The sequence below is a fragment of the Meleagris gallopavo genome, chromosome 8 (assembly GCF_905368555.1).
Source record: "Meleagris gallopavo chromosome 8, MGAL_WU_HG_1.1, whole genome shotgun sequence".
Taxonomy (NCBI): Eukaryota; Metazoa; Chordata; class Aves; order Galliformes; family Phasianidae; genus Meleagris; species Meleagris gallopavo.
The window spans coordinates 14,483,494-14,509,459 of NC_139411.1; the positions used below are offsets into that span (position 1 = coordinate 14,483,494).

General features: G+C 38.3%; 1 protein-coding gene across 4 annotated transcripts in view; it reads right to left on the reverse strand.

The window, feature by feature from the left end:
• Positions 1 to 223: 223 nt before the first annotated feature.
• ADK (adenosine kinase) overlaps positions 224 to 25,966 on the reverse strand; it is a 269,976-nt gene continuing 244,233 nt past the window's right edge. For all 4 annotated transcript variants that reach the window (XM_085229904.1, XM_085229903.1, XM_085229901.1 and 1 more), the window contains 2 exons: positions 18,458 to 18,544; positions 224 to 1,344 (listed from right to left, as the gene is read on the reverse strand). In XM_085229904.1, the coding sequence (XP_085086030.1) occupies positions 1,220 to 1,344; positions 18,458 to 18,544 (212 nt within the window). In that variant the 3' untranslated portion in view covers positions 224 to 1,219. The remainder of the gene's footprint in view (positions 1,345 to 18,457; positions 18,545 to 25,966) is intronic.

A 25,966-nucleotide genomic window follows, 5' to 3' on the forward strand; every position in this document is an offset into this window, starting at 1 on the left:
TCCTAGCCATCAATTTTTCATCTTCCCTGTGGTACGAACACCACATTGATGTTCTTTCCTTCCTTAGTGCAGAGCTCACTCTTGAACATCCACATGGATACAGAAAGCGATGGCTGAAAAGCAGAGATCTAACACACACTGTGGGTTAGGCGCCCGTTTCCTGCTCTCGTTTCGGTAAGACAGTTGAGGAATGACACATATACAACAGTACAAAGCTGAGAACTACTGTATGACAATTTTTTATTTATCAGTATCAAATTACATAGCAAAGTAACGAATGCAGTTTCAGATCACGTCTTTGAATACTGTAAATACAAACAAAATCCACCATATTGATAATTACCCAAAGTAAATTAAAAGTTTAAAAATGTGCGTTTCAGAGATTCCATTTGGCATGTCCTGTCAATATATCCTGCATAAATATTTCTGTACCTCATTTTCACTACGTGTACCTTAATTAAATACAGCCTCTATAAAGCTCACACTGAGGAGATAGGATCTAGCCATACGTTATGTTCATCATCAGCTCGTGCCTCTGCCCTGAAATCCCTGAAAGTACCTATCTGCATGCTCATCTGGCAGCCCAGTGTGAGGTCACGGTACAGTGATCACAGAGCACCAGACCCTCAGTCACTGACATCAGCATGATCACGCCCATAAGTTCTGACAAATAGCTATTTGCTCCCACGGTGGCTGGGCTGGATGTGATGGCCAGATCTTGTACACTCAGACATTGAAGGAAATTCTTGGGACACTCACACTGCTCTTAATGCTACTGTGACTCCACTATACAGAAAGAACTATTCCTGGTTTATACGGTTATGTCACACATACACTCAGGTCTGTTCATTTCAAGTAAGTTCAATAGGATTCGGACACAGATAAAACTAGATAATTCATTATTTTACTGGTGTTAGTCAGCAGTGTCATTTACACGGGACTTCCTTTTAAACTGCGTCAATAGAAAAATTTTTCCAGGCAGATACAAGAATAAGCTTCACTTAGCACAGTTTCCAAAAGTTAAGACTAGTGAGACATGGTAGTTGCATGGAAAGGAAAACATCATAGAAATATATATTTCATTTAAAATGAAATGAACAGAAGTACAGAAGCGTTGATGCAGGTAATTGGAAAGGTGAGGACAAGGAAGGAGGAAAAATTTAGGCAGCGATCCCACGGCAATATGAGAGTTACTCTTGATCCCTCCAGTTCACCGGTATCAGTGGAAGTCAGGCTTCTCTGGGAAGGTGCAACCCGAGCGCTTGATAATGACGCTGGCTGCATAGTGTCCAGCTCGGATGCACTCAGTCACCGGCCGGTCATACACAAGCTGCGAGAGGAAGCCTACGAATGAAGAGGGACAGAGAAAAAAGGGAGAGAATGGTTAGGTTTTGAAGTGTACCAGCTTGTCATGGAGCAGGGCACTCAGATACTGGCCTGACTGTATGTACCTGGGTACATATAGCGCTGTGCTTAAGTGAGCTGAGGATTTAGGATGCTGCTGCTGTCATTTCTACCTGAAGTCTCCAGTTGGTAGCTTCAAGTAAATCAATGATCATCAAGACTGATCTTTTTAGACACCTGAAGAGGATTTACTAGAGTTCTTGCTCTTTTCCAGAGAGAATCCTGATTCCTCAAGTATCATTTCAAAAACACAGCAGCAGTTTTCCCTGCTGAAGAGAGCTCCTTCTGTTCCTGCCGGCTTCAGCTCCAGCCCTACATCATTGTCACTGATGCAGGCTTTTCTCAAAAGAAGGGAAAAGCACATAACAAACATTATCTCTATTCACAGTTAAAGGGGTTCACAGTGAAGACAGAGAACATTTTACCTGTCAAAGAAAATTAGATGTCATCTCTTGCCCTTCGTCACAGGAAATTTAACCCAAGGCTTCCAAAGGAGCAGACAACTCTTGCCATGTTGAGATACCCAAACCAACAGCGATCCACAGAGAGCCAAGCACCTCTCACAATCACAGCCCTTCGTTAACTGCTTTACTCAACAAACCCCCTAGCATCCATGGTTTAGAAAACCAGAAATCACTGCTGTTTTGAATGCCAGAGTACATCTTCAACTGAATATAAGCAAATAGAGTATTAAAAAGGAGATTATTCATAGGTACTTGGAAAAGTTAAGTACAAGTGGCACCAGAAGTTTTATGGATTGAGTCCGTTATCTCTGAAACATTTTGTCTTGGCCGCAACTTTTGTGATCAAAAGCATGACTGAACTTATGGCAGAGGTGAAATATATTTTTAAAATATAGGTTTTCAAGATGTGAAAAGTAAACTCAGTTTCTTATTATTTAAAGCTCCACTCTGTCACTCTAGAGGTAATATTTTATTCACTTTTATCCTGTTTTTAATATCTTTCAGATGTCTCCCTCTTCTCAATCCAATCACTGAAGGAAAGTGAGATTTAAGTAGGAAAATCTGAGCTGAAACATGTTCCTTTTAAAGCTTTCATCCACGATTTCAAGTTCCTGTGTCATGCTTTGGCAGATCCTGGGCCTGCACAGTCCAAATCTAGCCTTGAAACTATGTAGCTCATAAGGACCAATTTTTGACATGATGGGTTTTGATTCAAAGCTATGTTTTACCAGCTTTCTTTCCACAGTGTCAAGTACACTTCCTCTGCTCACCTTGGTTACTGCTGGAATAAAGACTCTACATTAAACTGTGATGCTCTCCTTCAACCCAAGCTCCTTTTCTAAATATTTCCTTCAGAGTGGAACATTAGGGCATATTTTTAGAACACGATAAAAATAAACTATCCAATACAATAACGTTGGTTCCTTGAAGATAAAAAATCATGCAAATCATGAAAAATAATGTTACAGATTGATCAGGGCTAAACCTGATGAGCAACAGGTCATTTTTATGGATTACCAAGTTCTTCCATGGCTGATGGTAAAAAGGAGCCAAGCTGATAACACAGTTTTCTCTAAACTGCACTGAAAGAGAGAAGAGGCTAGAGCTTTGCTTAAAACTGCTAAACCTATAAATCAAATACTTTTTATTGGAATGGGAGAGAGCACAGAAAATAGATGTTTTAGGTGACAACTAGGAAAAAAAATGTACTTTTCTGACATCGATATTTTTCCAGAGAAACCTGAACTACATATAAGATGGAATTTCACAGTTATTGACCGACATTAACTGGAGAAATATGACTGCTTTGCCAACCAATGTTAAGTCCGTAAACACAAGTGGAGAAGACAGCATTATTTCAGTATACAAAGATGAGAATCTGAAATAGGAAGAAATTGTGCTGTGAGTGCTATCACTGGCGGCAGTCAGGGGATGACAGACAACACAACTGTGGCAGGATGGTCCAGCTGTAATAGTTGGGTAACAGTTGAGAAATTCAAACAGCATGCCTGGCAGAAATCAGGACATTTCTGAATAACGAGATGGAAATGGTCTGCTCTCCATTAAATTAACATGCATTCTTAGAGAAAACTTTCTTGGATGCACAGAGAATGTCAATCATTACATTTAAACTGCCTGGGAGGCAGTAGCTTGCCAGTGTGCTTCTGGGTGGTTAAAACTTCAGAGCAAGTTGTAACCGTATGTAAAATAAGGCTGTTAAGACAGTCCGTTTCTGACTCAGTAAGTACAGAAGATGCACTGGGCAGGCCTCCAAAGGCAAACACGCAGCTAGGCTTTGTGCAGAGCATGAGTTCAGAGAGCGGTTTACACACAGCTGTCCTCTGTGCTTATAATCAAGGTATCAAACATACATGAAGATGAGGAAATACCAAGGAGCAAAGGGCCGTAAAACATGAATTACTTTTCAATATCAAATAGTCTGAGACTGTCACCACCTCCCAGGTTCACAGTAGTTTCAAGCTAGTATAAATTTTTTGTCTTCAATGAAGCTACTTCTTATTTATTCTGACCTATGAGAAAGAATCAGGTGGAAAAAAATTCTGTTCTAATTGGGGATAGAAATGAGAGATCTCTGTGATTTCACAGTGGCGGAGAAATGACATTAAGTGCAGCTGTCATATATGAGGTATGTAGAAACTGCAGTGGGGAGTTTGCCCTCAAACCATTCTCTTGTCTGTTGAGTTCCTCTTAAAAGGTACGTATTTCATAGATGAAATAGAAAAAGCAGTATCTGACACGATATCGCATCGAATGACAATACAAACACACATACCACAAAAACAGTTCTACATCACATACTAAAACTAGGCAGTTGGCAAAGCAGACCCCGAGGGAGCACCCAAAAGCACTGTTGTTTGAGCAGAGAAACAAAGAGTTCTATCGGGTTGGCTGTTTCAGCTGAAGAATGCTCTTTTTAGTCAAAAGCAGCATGGTCAGAATGTAATTTATAGTTCCTCTCCTCCAGAGTATAAGGTACTCTGATGCAAAACCCCTGAGTCAAAGTCTCAAGGCATAGATTCAGGTCTCCTAGTTCCAGTAGTGCCCCATCTGTTTTTCATCACCCTTCTGTGCTGCTAAGTGTATCCTGGCGCTCTGTCCAAATGAGCCAGATCAGTTTGAACTGGTTAACAGGTCTCTGCTAACCTGGCTGATTTGAACTGAAACACTCAAACTGCTCTACCAGCAAGCAGGGCAGCGGAGGGAAGATAATAGGTGGTTGAAGGCTGTAATCTCTTCAAGGAGATGTGACTGGAAATGCAAGAGGATAAGTGAACATAGCTACAGACTTACTGCACTCTCCTACAGGCAGAAAAGGCAGCACTGATTCTGCATCATGGGTCTCACAGAACTACATCATCATATATCATAGTAGCTCAGCAACTATTTTAATTTATGTCATGGCCAGAACTAGTTCCCAGCTATCACCGGAATGGAGTGCAAAAGGTAATAATATACTTTGGCTACACAAGGCCTCACTTCAAATACTTTACCAAAGCAACTTCAGGAGATACTGTCTACCATCTTCCAATTGCAGCTGTTTTGCACCAGCATTTCCATACTGCTGAGGCTGTTCACAGTATTACATGCATTATATACTGCACTCTTCACAGCACAACACAAAGAGAAGAACCAAACACAAGGGTTTCTCACTTATCTGCCTTCTGCCCAGACATCCAAAGTGTTTATGGAGTAAGGGACATAGCAGCTGCAGGACGCCTTGCAGACCACCACACTGCAATTAGCCATACTGGTAAGCTCTTGGAGCAGGCCGAGATGCCTTTTGGCTCCCATAGACACGGACTGCCAAGTAACCACTTTGTACCTATACCCAATAAGAACGTCTGAGGAACTGTGTCCAATCCATCCCATGAAATACATTACTTCTTAGAAAGCCAAGTCAACTTCAAAAGCTGCTGTAAACCTTACAGTGCTACAAAACCTTAAAATAAAATGTATTCACATTCCCAGATGATACACGTGACTGCAAGACACCAATAGCTATTTTTGGCCCATAATTATTTATTTTCTTTTCAGTAGAGAAAGGCATCTCCAAAAATCATTTTCTTCTGAAAAGAGTGCCTGAAATAATCAAGAGTTAATCTTTATTATCTGCAGCATCTTTGCTACATATGCTCGAAGACAATGTTTATAATGTTAGGTCTGCAAACAGAAAAGTCGAGTTGTTTCCTTCCTTTGTGTGCTCACCACCAAATTAACTTTCTGCAAGCCAAGTTCCAGAAGTGGTGCTTGAGCCTCACAATCCACACCCAAAAGAAGGCCCTTGCCGAAATCAGCTCACATCTCTTTGGCCATGTCAATGCAACTCTGAAAAGACACAGTGAAACAGTGCGCCCACTGACACAAAAGGTGCTGTCCTTACTTTGTAACTTTTTAGAGAGGAGTAGCACTTTAAAATCATTATTGAAGAAACAAGTTCATTTCTTCGCGACCAGCAAAGTAGGCATTTCAGGGGCAATTTCACTGAAATGTGATTTCTCTGCAAGTTTTGTTTCCTGATTATCAGCGGTAACTCTGAACGAACGCCTAGCACTAGTGCAGTTGGATGGAAATGTAGGAGTCCAATAGCTGTTTTTTTTAAAAAAACAGTTCTGGTCTGCTTCAGAAATGGTTTAACAACACTTAAAAACAGATCATATTGAAGCCAAATGTTTCATTTCAAATTTTACACTTGACAATTAATTTTAATGACTGTTAATTACTAATGCTGGCTGGAAATCCGTTTATAGCCTCTGACATTCAGATTCCCCAGTATTAGTCTTTCTGCAGTCTCTTTCACAATTCCAAACTTCATAAAATGCTCAAAGAAATAGTAATGTAATTTTTTAAATACAAGAGAAAAAAAGCAGGAAAAATGCAGTGATCAAATGTATTGATTATAAACAATCACAACCTGACCCTAAGTTAGAGACCATCAATGAATGTTTGCCAGGATGTTCCCAGACAATCCTCACCCTTCAGGTGAACCCTGAAGGACCCAGTACATTGTTAGCCCAGCCATTCACCTGCAGAATCGTCCCCATCCCAGATCATGAGCAACAGAGCTATCTCCTCTTTCTTGTAGTTAAAGTTTCTACAGCTTAATCTGTGAATGACCTTTTTAAGATGGTGTTATCCCACTGCAGAAGACAGCTGCAAGCACCTTTTTACACTCTTGTTTGTGTACAGCATTTATCACAGTTGCTTGAATGTTATTCTATTTTTAAGAAATCCCAGCAGCTTTCCAGGCCATCAGCATGGGAAGATGCAGTTTTCAAGAAACATTACCTTGGTAATTTAAAGTCTTGTAGCTGATATGACTGGGGGTTGCTTCTTTTTTTTTTTTTTCTTTTTTTTTTGCTTTTTCGGATGTCTTTTACTGCTTTTGGAGTGGATTAATGTTGTGGAGCACCATGAGTCTGGTCAGCTGTAATTAGGTGGTTAGCAACGCTGGTGCCAAGAGCCAACCAGCCAGCCTAGATTTTGTAAAAGATGTTGGCATCAGTGTAGTCACTGAACGACTGTACGTCAACATGCTGAGGTTTCTTCTTTTTTAATTTTGTGGCAGATGGTGCATATTACAGCCAAGAACTGTGGTAAGCCAAAGGCACTGCCCATTGCTATCGAACCAAATGCTGGCTATTTTAAACGGAAACGTTTTTGATTAAGGGTGGGATTTGGCTCCTGTTTTCATGTATTTTGGCACTGTGGTCTCAACCTTTAGACGTACGGTATAGAAGACCAATGTAAGCATCTTCAAGAACATGATACTTCTTTCAATCTTCACACGCCTAAGTTCTCTCCTGATATAGCGGAAGATGTATTCCATATATGCGTGTTCGTGATATTAAATTCAACAGGTACAAACAAGTGCACAAAGTAAACCATCTTTCCTTTTCTTTTAAAATGAGATGGCTCTATGCTTCTACAGAGCCGCGTTGCCAGCCTAATTACAGTAGAGTGAAGAAAGGTTACCAACCCTTTCAGAAAAGCAGTCATTTAAGATGTATATCTAACAAGTGGCAACCTTGAAATCTCACTCTCGCTGGAAAGAACAGAAAGAACATTAGAAAAGCCTTCCCAAGTATACCACGGGAGGAAAGTTTTAATAAAAACTAATTAAACTACAAAAATCCCAAGTGTTTAACTGATTTTAGGGGCTAAATTTCTGGCAATTCTAATTATCCTCTTGTGGCTTCACTTAGTGTTTCACAACCATGACAGATGACAATGAAAAGCTGCAGTTAAATTCATCCTCCCTGACACCATGCTAAGCACTGGCTTCTCCCTCTCCAAGTAAAATCAATACCATGTTTGAGTAAACACGTTTACAGCTTTATTAGGATGTCTCGCTTGTTCTGTAACAGCTACTTGAAGCTGTGGTAACAAATCGACTCAACTCAGTTAAACCTAGAGAGCTGAGTAAGAGGCTCATCGATAAGGTTGTTATAAAAATAAACTGCAGGGGATCAGAAAGCTGGAACAAATAGCCTGGTAAATGTCAATATTTTTACTTCCAGAGAATGACAAAACCATGAGATCACGAATAAAATGTTTTGGAAGTCTATATCTACTCTATTTATAAAATGGTCACAGCAAAATTGGGAATGCACTTCACTGTCTGTGTACTTCACTTTTACAAACTTATTTTCTAACCACTAATCACAACATGAATATCAAAGCAAACACTCATTCAAGAAAAGCAGTCAGTATTGCTGTTGCTGCCTCTATCCTTCTTGTTTTCTTTATATTTATGGATATATTTTGAGCGTGCTCAGTTCCTGTCAGGACCACTAGAACAGATTCATGCTTTTCTTATCTCTGAGTTCACACAGTCACCTATGGACATATGCAAATAATGCAACTTTGCATTTACTGGAAGACCGAGAATAAAGGAAAGGAGTGTACTCATATCACTTTAGCAGCCATTTCAGGACTGGAGAAGAAGTGCTGAATACACAAAACAAAAAAGATCCCAGATCCTAATGTTTTAAAGCATTACATACGGAAAAAGTCAATGCAAGATTCCTGAAAAGAATGTAACAATCAAAAAATAAAACTCCACTATATCCCTGTTACTCCATTAGGAAAAAATTACTCAAGGCTGAACATTTCTATTGCACTGCATATGATTGCCACTGCTGGACTTTCTGGGCCAGCTCACAACAGGTTGTACAGTAAGGTGCAATCATACTTCCAGGGCCTATAAAGATGCTTGGTCCCATCAGAGACTGTATGAGAAGAAAATTAATTATTGTTTCTTTGATGTCTTTGTGCAAGTATGAGTGACTGCAGCTCCAAAGCAGTTTGGTCCTGAAGGCTGTGCAAGGGATGGAGAAAACTCAGATCCCTCTGGTGAGACCGATGGAAGTTTTCCCATTGACTTCAACTTCTCAGCATATGCTTTGACTGAGTAATTCTATTCTCTGTGGAAGAACAACTCATAGTCAGAGGAGAGGCTGAAGTGTTTGATACCGTGACACCCTTCACATTAACCATCCTCCATGGGCTCCACTTACAATCTGTGTTGCATATAACTTCTATTAAAAGTCCCCAGTGCATCTCATTGACCGGGAGCAGAATCATTTAATTTTACAATATGCTCCAAGAAAGATGTGATAGTAGAAACTGATATAAGAAGTAATAACTTCTGATGGTCCTATTCTTCATTTTTAAACCCAGAAGATAAACCTTGGCAAAATTCTCTTCTGGATCAGAATCTGGTGCCTTTGGGCTTGTTTCCAACAGCCGAGATTAGGTGGAAAACATTTGATAAAACAAAAACAAAACAAAAAATCCCCCGAGCTTGCAAAGAATAATCCAAGACAGTGTGTGTGCCAAATCATAATGCAGATATTTTCATTGGAAATGTCCAATCATCAGAGAAAAAAACACCCAACTTTCTAGGCTGATATTGCTCTCTACTTTTTCTAGAAGCTTCTCCTAGAAAGTTTCCTGGAAATGTTCTTCAAAAACTAAAATCCTCCTTAGCTATTTTTGAGTCATAGGAATGAAAAAAAACTTTTTTTCCCCTTTTCATTAGTACCTCAGGACTGATACATTTTCTGAGCTTCAGAGCAGATTCTCAGTATTGACACCAAATGGTGCAGCTTACTACAGCTACAGCTCAGGATAAAAAAGAAAATTTCACTACTTCAACATAGGAGTAATGAAGTCCTAAGCATAACAAAATGGAACTGTTAATCTCTATTCAGTTTTTAACATTGTTTGGGAGCATGATGCTCTGATATATGTTCATGTACAGCAATGGCTATGTGCATTTTACCTCGTGGCTGAAATTCCTATCCGCAAAAGCTAGAAATTTTAGGCTGTATTTGCAGAGAACCGTAAGCCAGTAAGGATTTATTTGCAGGTATACTTCCACACCATCAAGCCAAGCAGTTTGAAAGAGAATCAGAAAGCAATAACCAATGCAGCGGAAATTACTGGCAGTGAGATAGCCTACGAATTTCTTAATTCTGTTGGGCTGAAAGTTTACCACAGCATCATATTCTACAGAACATCACTTAGTAACTTCTGTCTATTTAAATATCTGCTGCAGTCCTGAATTGATATGAATCATTCACTGACCACTTTAACGGTAACGTCCTTTTATGCATGGTAAGAGATCAGCGTCAAACAAACCTGGATGTGCTTCTACTATCACCGTTTTCAACTGGGACCATGTTTTTTAATCTTCTTTCCTTTTTACTGCTAACTTGCCATGTTCCCACCTCAAATATGAGCCCATCTCAGTGTGGGAAAAGTGAACAAACTATGGGAGAAGTTATTATGCTATCTAATAATAGAAGAAGCCACAGTGCAAAAGAAGTGAATGAGCAAATCCCTAGCTAACACCACACCTTGAGAACGCCTTTATGATCATTGTGTCAGTCTCTGTAGCACCAAACCAATTCACTTCAGATGTGAAAAAAATAACAGTGATTTCAGTGTATTTTTACATTTTGTTGCGTGTTGTGTTTCCTGCAAATATCACATCAGCTTAATCTGACACATCATTTCTTAGGGGACTGCTTCCTGCCCTGACTCCCAGGGGAATGTTCTTGATGATCCAATCTGACTAGTGCCTCTGTCTCTACTCAGAATACATTAAAATAACACAAAAATATTACCAACAGTCTGAGAGCAAGGCAATAATAACTCATTAGTTTCTAACCTTCCACATGAACATTTTATTTATCATTACATGATTCTCTAATACATGACACATTAATATAAAATAAAATGTTGTGAGGATAGGGATAGTAAGCATGACAAAATATTTTTAATGGCAATCATTTGCTTTGAGGTGTTAAGTCAATTTGTCAAAAATTGGAATCTTATAGCGGGTTTTAAAATCTATTTTTAATGTAGCGGACTTGTTTTGAAAATGTACACAGCCTATTCAATGCTTGCTTATCACAAAGCCTGTCCAGAACGACTCTGAATTTGTGGTGAGGGAAATTAGGCCTTTTAAAACCTCAAATATTAATCACCTTGCTGCATACTGAGACTCCCTTAACACTGGTGTTGTCACTGACAGGAAAAGAGACACAGCAGCTGGATGGATCGGGTCCTCTGCAGTCTAGTGAGAAAGTTCTGAGGGTTTTTATTTCCATTCGCTGATCCTTTTGAAGGGATCTCTCCCTTCTACTGAAAAAAAATAAATGTCAGCAAATATACTAACATTTTGCCTTACAGTAACTCTGCTACATATTTTTCTGGATTGTCTTAATATAGTATAAATAAAAATGAGAATTACCATATGTAGGTTACTATATTTTGATTAAAAAAAAAAAAAAAGTAAGTAATAAACTTACTAAGCTGAACAATTAGCAATCTGTGGAATAGTAGCAACTGGAGTAACCTTAAATGGATTGGATCACAACTACACTGGGACATTTGTTACCAGAGTCACATATAATGCCAACACAAAAGAGTGCATTACTTCCAATGAAATAATTCTGAATGGAATTGGTAAAAATTAAGTAGGGGATTAAAGAGAAAACAGGAATATTCCTTGTTTTTCCTGAGTGGCATTCATTTTTCTGGTTTTGCTCAAGTACCTGCAATTTAAACTGTGACAAATATTTAATTTGTGCCAGAATAAAAGCTGAAAGTACTAGCAACTAGCTACAGTATTGATCAGAATAATGAAGTGCCTCTAGCTGAGACTGAACAAAGTCAGCCAGGAAAATGTAATCTGGTCATCTCCTAGTTTGTCAAAGATCAGTTACAGAGATAACACAGCCACCTAATAGCCTAGGTTTAGATGTGACATTTGCCTGAGAGAGTTAAGGATGCAACCAGAACACACAGGAGGTAAGTCATGAACATGTTGTCAAGATTTCCCCTAGCAAGCAGAGATTGATGCCCTATCTGTAGCTTGGCTATTAACAGCATACTCATGTATGCTGTTTATAAAACAGGAGTATTAAAGATGGGCAAAATGGGCTGTCAGTCAAAATGCTGCTGACATTAAGAAGGTATTTTTATTTCAAAGCTTCATATCTCATCAGCCATGATCTCTGTAACAACAGGATTGCTCAGAGGCAATTAGCCACCCATGCTGTATAAATGAAGACTAACAGAGTGCTGATTTCTGCTAAAACATTTATCTTTACTTCAAAGAAAAGACAAAACAATTCAAAAGTATCCCCTCGTCTCATTTCTCACGAAGATAAATGTTATAACAGAAATAAACCACAAGTTACATGTACATGCATATTTAATTGCTATCACACACACACATACACAAAGGCCTCACCCCCAGCTGGCAAATAAAATTCCATCTCGTGGCTCTAGAGCTATCTGAAGATACTACTTGACAGCAGTGACATTTTATCTACTGTATTTCTCTCTATCAAATGTGATTTAAAGTGATGACAACTTCCTAAGGTATCTTATACACATACAAAAACCCCTATACAAATTAAGACCAGTGTAAGTAGATTAAATAGCTTCTGATATCATCCTCCTGCTGTTCGTTAAAGAACAACTCCTAGTTCCTTGAGCTCCTATTACAACCAATCGAGAATATTTTGGGGGGTGCTGAGTATCAGAGAGAAGGCAGCACTTACAACAGAGATTCATACAGAGATAAAAAGACAACAAGAAAGAGTATTTCATCTGCTGTGTTTCTGGTAAAAACAGATTCTTTCGTAGTCTTAGATAGTCCCATAAAATCCATTAAGAGCTTGCTTTTTAATACAGTTGCAAGCTTACTCATAATTCAGCATTCTGACAAACCACTCCAATCACCTGTCTCTGCTGACTACATTATCAGATCTTTTTGTCATGTTTAGCACTCCTGGTGTAGTCATATAGCATCCATGAGAATGTTTCCCATTTCTCACACACATGCACATGTCACTATCTGCACAATTCTCTACTTGTAATACATAAGAGACTTATTAAACAAAGCCATGAACACAGCCCATCTTAGCTCTATATCAGATTTATTGTGAGAAGATGGAATCGCCACTGTATCAGCTTCATTTTTTAATTTAGTCAGCTTCTGCTCTTTAACCAACACAACCCACAAAGGATGACTGATGGGGGACTTTCAGAGAAGCAGGAAATGGCACCTGGGTCCTTCATGTCCTGTAGGAACATCTGGAGGTCACTGATTCCATCCCATGGCTTAAAATAGAGCCAGTTCAGATCATGGTAGATGCCATCAAGTTTTTTTTTTTTTTAATTTTAAATATTCTTCGATTCCTTCCATAAATGATGGATTCTGTGGACTTAATTCTCTTTCCATTTTTATCAGTATTATATTTGTTTAAATGCACTGGCTTCAGTGAAGATATTCCAAGCACTGGAGTGCTTGGAAAACAGAAACTAAGCTTTTTTAAAAAAGGTTTCTTGGATCAAACTTATAAGGAGAGCAGTAATGATGAGCTATTATTTTGTGCACTGTAGATTCTTTACAAGTCTACATTTTCTGGTACAGCATTTTTATAAGTGTATGCATGCATTTATATATTTGAAGACTGTTTTCCTTTAAGGATAATATTTTAACATTTCAATGATGTAGAAATATGTCAGATATTACTTAACTCTGAAGTCAAAGCTGGCTGTTACTTTACAGACAATCATTAGCTCTTACCTCCCAAAAGCAGACTAAAATTGGAACTATGTGAAGATCTTTAGGAAAATTCAGAGGAGTCCAAGGTCTTTATCTAATTTATAAAGGCATTCAGATTGAGATGGACAAATATTGTTCAGGATTAACTTCACATTAAAGATGAAGGAATGACTTTAGCCAGGTTGGTGATAGAAGCATAAACAAAAGGAGGCGAATATCTCCACAAGGACTTCCAAAGAGAAGATGAGGATGCCACGAGGCACATTTACTCAAGAATACATACAGAAGGAGAGAAGTCTGCTTCTGTTGCTCTCCCTAATCTCAGAGTCATTTCCTGACAGTTGAAACAGAAGATGGCCACCTCATCAGAATCACACTGGGTTTCACAAAAGATAGAAAACTGCCACTTCTGTCTGTGCATCAGAAAAATTCTCAATGCAGCTTTCAAACTATAGATAACAGCTTTATGACATTGCTCTATACATGAAAGCTGTCAATGGGATTTTTAAATTGACAAGTGGCTTGAGCTGTTGACTCAGTGTTAATACCAACAGAGGCAAATTGCTATTGGCTTGTATTTGGCACCTTATAATGCTTGATGAAGAGCTCCTTATATCTTGGGATTTCTTCTCCTTGAGAATGGTATAGTATCTTCATAGCATGATGACAAGTAATATATACCTGTGATCATTCTGCCACAGCTTCATTACACTACTTGACAATGATTTGTGGTTACACTTCATACTCTAGCACTTTTCATGCAGTATAGAACTAAATCATAGTAGATTACCAAGTCAATATTTCTATTGGCAGAACCTGAAAAAAACCATTGATTTAAACCTTCTATTCATTTATTATGAATTCTTGATCCAATTCTTCTTAATGGCAGAGATTTTGCAGGGAACATTGACAGTAACTATCAGAAAGATTCTTGCTGCTTTCATTGGTTACAGAGACAATGACAAAGAGAAGTCCCAGCAGAAGGCAGACCTTACTATGGCTAAAGAGAGAAGGAAGGCATAGGGAAAGCATAAGATGGTAATACTGCCTGTATTTCAATGTTTGCTGCTATTAAATATGCTTTGATTAACATTGTTGCAGAGGTTCAAAATGGGGCTGACTAGCAATAAATAAATGATAATTTAATGAGTAGCAGAATGTTCCACAAACTCTACAAAATAAGGCTGTAATTCCATTACGAGGACTCTTGTGTCACAAGCCATGGCAGCAAAGCTCAAGTGATTTGTCAATGTCCTCAGAACCCAGAGGTGGATTTGCAACTTTAATTTATGGGTTCCTCAGGGATTTATAACTGAAAAATCTGTGGCACCCCTGAAATTCACAGGAGGTGCTGAGACACTATAAAATAAATCATTATTGCTTAAACTCCTAAAATGCAGCAGTGTTGTTGGAAAGCAATAAAGGTAGCATTCTGTTAGCACTGTTTAGAGAAGAATTTTTAGCACAAGGCTACCTGCAGCAGTTTTAAAACCCAATTTTGCATGCATGCACTGCACCAGCCTGAATGGCAAGTGACTTGATGCCTATAGAGGCAAAGATCTTAAGGATATTCCTGATGCCAACTTAATAAAATCACATTTCAACTGAAGAATGTAGTTCGTTTTTTGTTGCTATCAATTGGAGTGAGATCGTTCTCCTTGGAGGCCAGCAGCTTCGGATACTGAACTGATAAATCAACTCACAAGTACCCAGAAACTTTGTCTTTTCCATGACTTAAGGTTAAATGACCGTCAATAGTTAGATAGGGTCTAGGGAAAAACAAACAAACAAACACAAAACACACCAGATTTCTTATTTCTCACTCTCGCACAGAGAATATACATGACTTGCCAAGTTGGCATAATTGTTCAGATGGAATTTCCTTACAGTCTGTGAGTTACACCTCTGGAAGAGTGGGCCTCAGTGGAAGATCTTCCAAAATATGATAAAGTCTAACAAACCTGACTTCTTAATGTAAAATAAATCCTGCTTGATGGGGTTAGTTCTCATTATATTCCACATTTCCCTCTCAGCCAAGATACTTTGCTCCAACAAAACCACCGTTCATTATGTTAACATACCTTCACATGGCATGAGACTCAAGAGCTCTCTACTGCTTGAATAAAGAACTAAATATCTGGGAGAGTACGGTGTGTAACAACCAGTGCGTTTTCGAATTAAGAGATGAACTTTGAAACACTTTTACTACAAGGATAACAAAATCAAAATATGATATGTACTGTTGCCTAGGTAGAAACAGTTTGATAAATACCTCAATCTAAGACAGAAACTACGAAAACACTGAAGAGAATATAGCCTTCCCATTATAAAAGTTCCATCAGGACAATAAAATTGCACCTGGCTCAATGCTAGAATCAACAGAAGATACACATGTTAGGTAGTATTGCCCACGTTATTGTGTAGGGTTTTCTTTAAAGAGACAGTAAAGAACTCTTCCTGTTGCAAGTACATACTTTGAAAACACGTGAAAAGTGTGATACAGAAATGATCCCCCCAAATGAAACACAGACCAAATCAAAGCCTACTCAGTTCAGTGTGCCATTTCCTACATATGGGAAGGAAAATGAAATGACTCCATGAAGAAGGAGACCACAGTATGTAAGAGTAGAGTCAGCTGTGTATCCAGACTGTTATGACTCCCAAATCTTCCATCTGGACTAAACTCAGGAAAATCTGTTCTCTGATGAGAATAAATGACCAATTTATTATTTATGTGGTGACAGAGGAGAACTCAGAACCTAATGGAAGAACTGTATTTAAAAGCTCACATTGGTTTCTGAGTCATAGCAGAATGAAATATGGTTTCAGAAGAACCTAAGCTCACACACTGATGCTCAGGTATAGATCTAATTGCAATGAGGTTCCAGACAGTCTTGCAACTCCCATTCCAGAGGGAAAAGTAGCTGTGGTCTTCCATAACCTGGTGAGATGAGTTGGAGAATGGAATAATGCCATGCTACACTGCACTGTATTGCATACAAAAAGCATCTGAGGCCCCAGTGCTATTATAGGGAACTACGGAAAAGAGCATGTGCCCATAAATGATAATAAAGGACCTTTGTCATAATTCCTCCCTACCTTCAACTGAAGGTTGTTGCTATATCCAGACATGTTAACTCATTAGTCTTAGGATGGCAAAGGGAAGTTGATGTTCTAGAGGAGTTACTTTTTTCCATTTCTTCCCATTCAAATTTAGCATTATCCACATTGTGACCCTTCAAACTGCTGAAATCCACTGCTGGACACTTAGTGAAAGGAATCTCACAACTGAACCAAGCCCTGCCCGATAGGGTATGTCTGAACTCTTTATTCTGCTGATGGAAGGCAGCAGTTGGAATAGGTCTGGTTTGCCTTATATCATCCAGTTTATCCAGTATACTCTGAACAATTACTGAAGCCAGTGTTTATAGCCCTTTTACCAGCTGTGGAAGTACCAAGTAAAAGGATATAATTTAAAGAGAAATGGTTTTGAGAGACCAGGCATTTCTTCAAGCCTAATTAGTTGTAATTCTCTTCCTGCAGCTAAATCAGGAAAGAACAAAGGTAGGACTATTAAAAAAAAATTATAGTCCTGATCTCCACACAATGCTTAAAATCTGAAGAACTGAGAATAAATACAGTCTGAGATAAATGTGGCAGATGTGAAAAACTCTTCCTGCTGAGGCAAGGCTTGACTGATGTTTACTGTATTGCTCACCTGGGCACTACCCAATGTTATTTTATTTTCAGGAACTGAAAACAAAATGGGCAAGAACTTTTCTTTCTTCATGACAAGAACAGCAGCTTACCGGCACAGCTGATACACAGAGCACATATATATAAGATCTTGAAGATCTTATTTATGTTAATAGTCACTCTTACTCACTGGTTCAAATTTAGTCTTCTTTTTTTGTCAGTCTTTATTGTCTAGGAACAATAGAGAGTGATAAGTGTGCAATAAAAGGTGTATGAATAACATGACCTAATGTGTTTTCCTCTATTTCTGCCCTTCTTGATTCACAAAAGCACCAAGGCAAATGAGTAACAGCATTCCTATTTTCAGCCGGATGTATACTGAAACTTTATCATAGATAAGTGATATACTGAGTAGGGATGAAACTATTCACATGTTTAACAGCTTATTTTGAACACTTTCTTGAAGCTTTGATTTGGGTAACACACTGCTTCATACTCACAAGACTGAGCCTTGCATATCTGCTTATGAAGAAAATGTAATGTTTCCAGTAAATTAGTGACTAATGGAGCTCTTTAGAGACACTATGTCCTGGACATCAGAGCCTTCAGGATGCACCGGTGCATCACAGAACTACATGTATGAAGGTACAACGAATGACAGAACTTTTGGATTAGATTGGTTTTTGGCTTATATTGAATCGTTTTTAAAAACAGGCATAGACATAACATCCTCTTTTTTCTTTAGAGCTTGTGCCAAAAAAAATAGTAAGTTTGCAAATGGATATTAAGCAATGCCAGATATTTTCTGGGTTTGTTTTAACAAATTAACCCTTTGTGTTCTTTCCTGATGTCCAAATAATTGTATTAGAAACAGATGTTCTACCAAAATTGACATGATCAGAAGATACTACACTCATTTATTAACATACTGTTTAATATTCACTACAACCTGTTTTAAAGAACAACAGTGTGTTAACATTTAAGCCAGGAGGGATTTCTGTACACTGTATAGTCCTTGATGCAGCTTGCTTATGCAACAGTCTGACAGATATAATTAATCTCATAAAAAACGACCAGAATATAGCATAGCAGCATACTATGTTTAAAGTAATAGAACACATCTTCCCCTTAAAAAATCAGAACTTAATTAAATCACTTAACTTGAGGATGCAGAGAAAAGCTTTAAAAGAACTTTTAAAGTTCTAAGGGATGGTTATATGAAAAAATTGTATATTTAGGGAAAAAAGAATAGGATAATCTCCAAATGGAGTGAAGTGAGAAATACCTCCAACAAATGCATCTCCAGCCCCATTGGTATCCACGATTTCACTCTGATCACTCACCAACACAGGGAAAGTAGTTACTTCATTTTCTATAATGGAAAGAGAGAATAAAACATCAGTTACTTGCAAATATGACTTAGAAAAGCAAAACAGTGAAATTAAAACAATTCAAAACTGGTGTTCTTACCATTAGTACAATAATTTGGATAAAATCAGATTTGGTTTATAATACTAATTTACATTGCAGTACTAACAGCATAGGCGTATGGAAGTAAATTTGATCAAGCTATTTCTTGTGGACAGTTTCATTAATTACTTTCAGCTCCATATCTTTTCTTTATCTCCTAATAGTAGTGATATAAAAACAGAACTAAATCAGGAGGAACAATATAAAACGTGGGCATATGAAAAAGACCAAGAAAAGCCCATCATGCCAGAACCAGTGCTTCCTACTAGCTGCAGGGAGGTGATGCGGCCTCCAGAACAGCCTGTCCAAGCCTCAAAAGCTCCACAGAAATGCCTGCGTTGCAAAAACCAAAATACATGTAAAAATAAAACAGTAAAATGTAGCGCTAGTGTATATCTGAGTGCTCTCAAATTACATCTTTTTAGAAAACACACATATGTAAGAAGCCTTGCAACTGTCCATCTGACTGGATTTGGTTTCAAGAATTCAATTCTATTCTTTCTTATCATTTGTTTTTTAAAAAGTATTTCCATCTCTGTGGCTCCCTGCCCTCTACTGGCACTCGCAAAACCTATTGCAATAGGTGGATACTCAGCATCCTCACCTCAATTCACTGCCACACCACAGTTCAACATAATTACACCACTTAGGTACGATAACTTTAGAGTTCGAGGGTTATAAATTTAATATACGCCACTAATTAATCAGCTATGGCTTTCCAGGTGGTAATGTCATAATGACGTGATAAAAATATAATTACCACCTTGTCACAATACCTTGTTAAAGTGTAAATTACCCCTGTAACAGAGCCAATGGAAGTTCTGCCTCTGGTAGTCAGTATGCATTAAACTGTCTCAGAGCAAACAGATTGTCCTTTGGAAGACAGCAGGAATTAAAGAAAGGGGAGGGGGAAGAAAAGCCTGTCAACCAGTGAAAATGAAAACCATCAGAGCTGTCCTCCTCTAATGTTTTGTAAAAAATATAGAAATAAAGCAGGAAATAGATCCTCCAGCAGCTAAAAGCTGGAGATAGGTAGCTTCCTCACCACCCAGCAACACAGCAGAGCATAAAAATCACTCTCACACCAATGCATACAGTAGCAAACAAGGAAACCTAGTTTGGGAAGCACATAAAGAATTCACAGTCTCAAATCAAGCAAGTCTGTGTGTGCTGCAGAGGTACCAGAAGGATCCCAGTTTCTGTGAAATGCAGTGTATCAGCTCTACTGCTCCTCACCATCTGCTACAAGCAAACCAGGCAGATATAATGATGCTGCCTCCAGAGGGAACTGTTGGCTGGCCCACCAGGAGGGGAGGGGAGAGAGCATTAGCAACAGCCATCCATGAGAGGCAAAGGAAAAAGGGTAATGGAAAACATAAATGAAATTTTCCAATTAAAGAACACCCTACACTCTAGCCTGTTAAGAAATCTATTTAGAAACCAACTTTGATGCTGTATTGTACTCCTAAGATAGTCTTCAAGAGCAATGAATTTTAGTAATTTTAACAGGATTCAGTTGAATTGGAAATCAAGAAAGTGAGGTCTTATAATAAACTCTGTCAGAGGAACAGTGTATTCATCCATTTCATAAGAAATATACAATACATACGGTCTGTTCTAGATAATGCTAAAACAATGAACAAAGTGATTAATCTGTGGAAGACACATCGTAATAAGGTGAAGTGCTTGGGCACACACAGATGTTCTACATTAAATACACAGCAGACACTTGCATATGCATACAAATGTGTGTGTTTGGGCACAGAGAGTGAATAATGCACAGGCATTGTATTTGGAATGCTGTAAATGGGGCTTGGCATCAAACAAGATTCTCTATTGAATCTAGCTTCCACAGATGAAAGTTTGAATCATCATTTTTCTCCTTTCTTTTCTCCTCTGTCTTAATTTCTTACCTCCACTCCTTCTACCACATTCAGGTAAGTTCTTATTCTGCTGTAGACATAATTGCCAAGAGCTGAATTAGTCTGAAAACCCAAAACACATGAATGACTTCTGTTGATTGAAAGCCATCATTTTTTTCTGACTTCTGTTTGCCATCTCCTTTTCCTATAATGTTACACACTTTCAAGAGAGGCAATAAAGTCATATTTTGAAATACTGAATTTTCAGAAGCAGCTGACATGGCTTCGGAGAACACAGTACATTACAAAGATATCTACAAACACTGCACACATCCAATAAAGAAAACTATCTTTCTTTAACCTTATGAGAGCTTCTGCTAGCATAGTGTCTACTAAACTCAAAAATAGTTAACACAGTGAAAGATAGAACAAAATAATATTTTGCTTCACAAAGAACAAAGGTACTGAGGACTAAGGCTGCCATTAATTTACCTTACAATGTCTGTGTAACAGGACAAAGATACCTAACAGCTCTCACTGATCTGTTTCTTGCAACTGCTAGGCACAACAGGGTGAATGACGATGAAGCACAGGTTCGTGACTATCCTTACTTTTGTGAATTTAATGTTACTTTAAGTTCATTTTCATATGTGATCTATTATTCTGTACAACTCTCAAATCCATCACAGTGAAGAGACAGAGACACCTTGGTTGAGTGCACTGGTCATCAGTGGCCTCGCATCTCTAAGTCAGTTCTGATTTCATTTATCATTCTAAGAGCTTACGAATAAAGAGTAATTACATAAGTGTTTTGAAATCCAAGTGCTGCTCCTCTGGGCATAAAATCCAGTGTTCTATTTTTAAGCAGCAAATATCTTCTGTGGTAAACACACTCAGATACAACACATTCCAGTTTGGCATCATTTGCTGGAATTGAGAATCGAGAGTGCAAACTGGAAAAAATAAAATAAAATAAAATAAAAAATGCTGTGTACAACTAGGGAAATTGTTGAATCTTAGATTCAGCTCCCTCAATGGTCACCATGAAGGAGCTCAACTGTCTTAGAATGATATCGGAAGAATCGAACATTAATGATTTCATGGGTTGAAGACACTACCCACTGATAAGGAATCTTGTTGGTAAAGTTGCCATTGGAAATTTGTTGCATTATGTACCTAAAGATGTGAAATCTATTTTCCTCAGGCAAAAATATTCACTAGTTTAACTAGCTTTATCTATTTTTGTAGGTATGAGTCTGGAGAGGTAACAACTGGGGAACAATATTAACTGAACATACACTGCTCCTCCCATTCTAGCTGAACACAAACAAGGTTTGTGATGTTAACTGCAACAATCCAACTCTGATGATAGCTGCAAATATTCCAGGTCTGTTTTTAAAACAAATTAGAATCACAGACTACACATCTACTCTTAGTACAGTAATAAACACCAGCAAGCAATCATTACATCCAATTAGGCTGAGTACTTTCTTTAACTGGGTCATTTACCAGTCTCTCTTGCTCTTAAAAGTAGATTAAATGCGTAAACTTACATTTAATTACCTGTAACAGAACACTTATGGGCAACATGTTAGAGTGCCCTTAATTCTGTATGAAAATAATATAAAAGGAAGAAGGGAGTCCAAAAATATATACAAAAATGACTAGCTACTTCCTCAAATAAGCTTTTGATCTGTGGGCTGACAGTGGTAGTACAGATGCTTACAAGATGGAGACAAATTCATTTTTCTTTTGTAAGCTTCAACTTGTAAAAAAAAAAAAAAAAAAAGGAACAACTGTGAAACAGAATGCTGTCCCATCTCCTTCCCACCCCCATCCTCTCTCATTTTCTTTAGATCAGGGGCCAAAAACAGATGAAAAGAAAGGGGGATAAAAAAAAGGACAGGAAGAACTTAAGAGAACATAGAAACCTAAGCTCAAAACCTATAAATGTCTCTGGACAGCTATAAGGTAAGAAGTAATGAGAAAAGTATTTGGAACAAACCCATGCCAGTCTGGCTGATTCTGAGCTGTTACCTCTCTGCAGAAGAAGAAACTAGAAGCCTAACAGCTCTAAGCCTCTGAACCTTCTTCAGCACATTAATGAACCTTTTAAAATCAGCAGTACAAGAACATTGTCTCCTGTTTTACCTATAGTGGGAACTACTGCTGTTGCTGCGTTTCTCAAAAAGATATCACACCTGAAATGTAAATCAAACAGATGCCGTAATTTTCCCACCTCTATCAGCACAGCACTGTTCACAGCTGCAAGGCAGCATGGATTGGGGTGCTGGGCACTGAGTGCCCAGTTAGAAATCCTTACAACTTCCAGTGCTGATGTATTTCAAATCTGGCAGTGTTGATTCAACCTGTCACTTCAAGGCAACAGACCGAGATCCTGCATTTTCAGGCTGGGACTTCAGATAGCTGTATGGTATGAGCACTACAGCCCCCCGGCACTCGCTGTGTGCATGTTAAGTTTGCCTTGCTTTGCATGCCAGCAGCTCCCTCTTCTCCATCTATTTCTGTGCATTGTTCCGCCTCTGAAGAGCTTGTCAGAAAAATAAGGAATTTATTTGTGTAAGTCAATGGAGTTAAATAGTATAACAAGCAAGACATAAGTCAGCCACATGCTTTCAGATTTTCTAATCAAATATTGTAATAATACACAACAAATGATGCTGTATTCTAACAAATTCAAGATGTAGCCAAGAAAATTTTATTACAGCGAATAGTGAAGAAGTTAAGCCTTTATAGGTATAATGAACAATGTTAGTCAAAACAAGTCATAGAATAGTCATTGTCTATAATGCATTTATATGCCTATGATATAATAAAATTAATACAAATATGAATTTATTTCCATAATATCACACCCAAACACAGCAATTAGAGTACAATTCTTGCAGCTTGCTAGGTAAAAGTAAGTATATATAGTTACGTTGGCCAGGATGCAAAGAACTGTCCCTCACAGGCAACTTACTTGCAGTAGAAACAGAGAAGGAATATGATGTCACAGGTTTTGGAGGTTCTATGGCTCTACTCACGATCATATAGGAGTATCTACGGGAAACAACAGTGTGCAGACCCCACTTCCCCTCTCTCAGAGGAGGTAAAGTTAACCCAAGATATTCATTGAGACTTGTCTTGCTTTTACATCTCTCCCCAGACATATGCCTTGCTCCATTATCTAGCCAAAGTATTTTTATTCAGAATCCATATTTGTAGCATTTATGTATGATCTGTAAGATTGGAGTTAATAGGGAAATAAGGTTCCTCCAGAAGAACCCATACACTTAGCTATTAGAAATGATGTACAATTAAAGAATATTCTTGCACTCATTGCATAGCCACTGCACCTACGTGCGCCTCAGTCTGCCCTCCTGGAAGTTCAGTGCTGCTCTCTGAAAACAACTTGTGATTTACTCCAGCATATGATACGACCCAGAATTCTCTGTCTGGTTACAACTGTTAAAGAAGTAACAGCATAACTAATGACTTACCAATAGCTTTAGCTATTAAAGGCCCAAATGTGTTTTGTTTACTTTATGGAAGGTGTGGGAGCCACTCAGCCTTTTTTATTGTCTGTACAATCACTGCCAATGACAGGAGCTCAAGTTCTGCTTTATTTCTCACACGGAATAACTCTTTGTTATGTACTATGGCTGCGTGCAAAAGATGGGGGAATGAGTGGAGGTCAACAGAAAACACCGCAGCTTTGTTTCATGTGGGTGCTAATATTAAATAAATAAATAAATGCATACGTACATATATGGAAAAACTTCCCTAAAGAACAAGCCGCTGAATTTTTCTGGCATGTGTCACAATGTTTAAAGTTTAGAATGGCAATGAACTCTGTTGAGGAAGCCTTTCCGAGCACACATGAGCACTGCCATTTGCCCGCTAGGCACAGATTTCAGAGTGAGCTGAAACTGCGCCCACTGAGCTGCCAGAAAACGCGCTCCTCGGCTCAGCGGCTGCTGGGGACATAAGGTAGGGCTCAGAGCTGAAGAGTTTCCTGGGATCTCTGCACCAGGAAAGGGGGCGAAGACTCAGGAAAGGCAACGAGAATGAAGATACAGACATCAAAATTAATAAAAGGTTTGCCATATAAAGCACTCACGTCAAAATAAGTCCTGAAGAAAGAAGACACGGGTTACAATAAATGAAACGAGTGATGAGGCTAATGCCCCAGTAAAGTACAGTGTGGCATAAAAACACACTGGCCTTGGATACCACCAAACATAGAGCTCTGTTCCTGACCTGCAAGTCCTACACAATTTGGTTCGATCAATGCACATAATTCTTCATCATTAAAAGTAAGAAAGCCAACCCAACCCCAAATTCTACTTTTTGAGCCATACATGGCAATCGGAATACAAACAAATCTCTATTTTTATCCATTAACAGGAAACTCGGGAAATGCAAATGATGGCTGGAATTTCAATTTTCAATGTCTAACGCAAAGAATACATCACATATGTATGCCCAAGTTACATGACCCACGTTCTAGGTCACAGGAGTTCTTAAACCTTCTGAAACTTGTCTGCTTGGGCTGTGCAAAAATGAAATATCTTTCAGTTAGGAAAGCAGACCATGCACTGCAGTTACTGTTTGCCCTGACCCACACACTAGCAAGAATGCACAATGACTGTCTTCCATTCCATGCCGTTCTAGAGGTAGATGTGAAACCACTGCACAGCTGGACCATCAAAACACCCATGTGGCAGAATTCTCATACAAATATCTATCTGTTATCCGGTCAAAGCAATCTCAACCCAAAACTTATCAGGGCATTGGCTAAAATGAAAAAAGAAAAACACAATATAATTTGGTTTTGAGCAAGACAACTGCTGCGTTATGCCTTACATTACTTACACATTAAGCATATTGCCCTAATGCAGCAAACACACCTGTCAAAACTTGCAAGCTTTCTTAGCGATACCTTAGTTTCACAGTGGTGAACACAGAAATCACATCATTTAAATAAATGCCATGTTACATGACAGCTTTGTTTATGCTACATGATAATCTGAGAAGCATGGGTCGTCAGTGGAGGCAGAAATGGGCCCAAGGCATTTCTCTTTTACTTGAGCATCAGTAAGACTGAAAAGAGAAGGAGTGAGCATTAGGTCACCACAGAGCAATTCTGAAGGAGCTTTTTCTTCTGGGTGAATTTATATTTAGTTTCATAAATAGAATCAGTCCATCAAAGTGAAAGAGAGTCTTCCTTAGAAACATTACTATAAATAAGTTAACGTATAAACATATTTCTCCTTTTTTTTTTTCTTTAATGAACTAGATGCTAGCTGGACATTACTGAGGTAGATATGTCACAGAAATTTTAGAAATTTAAATTGCTTTTAAATACTCAAATAACATGTAAAATTTTTAATTTTTCAGCCTTTTAACGCAGAGCTCAGATCTAGAATTTTTTCCAAGCTTTTTTTTTTCTTCTCATG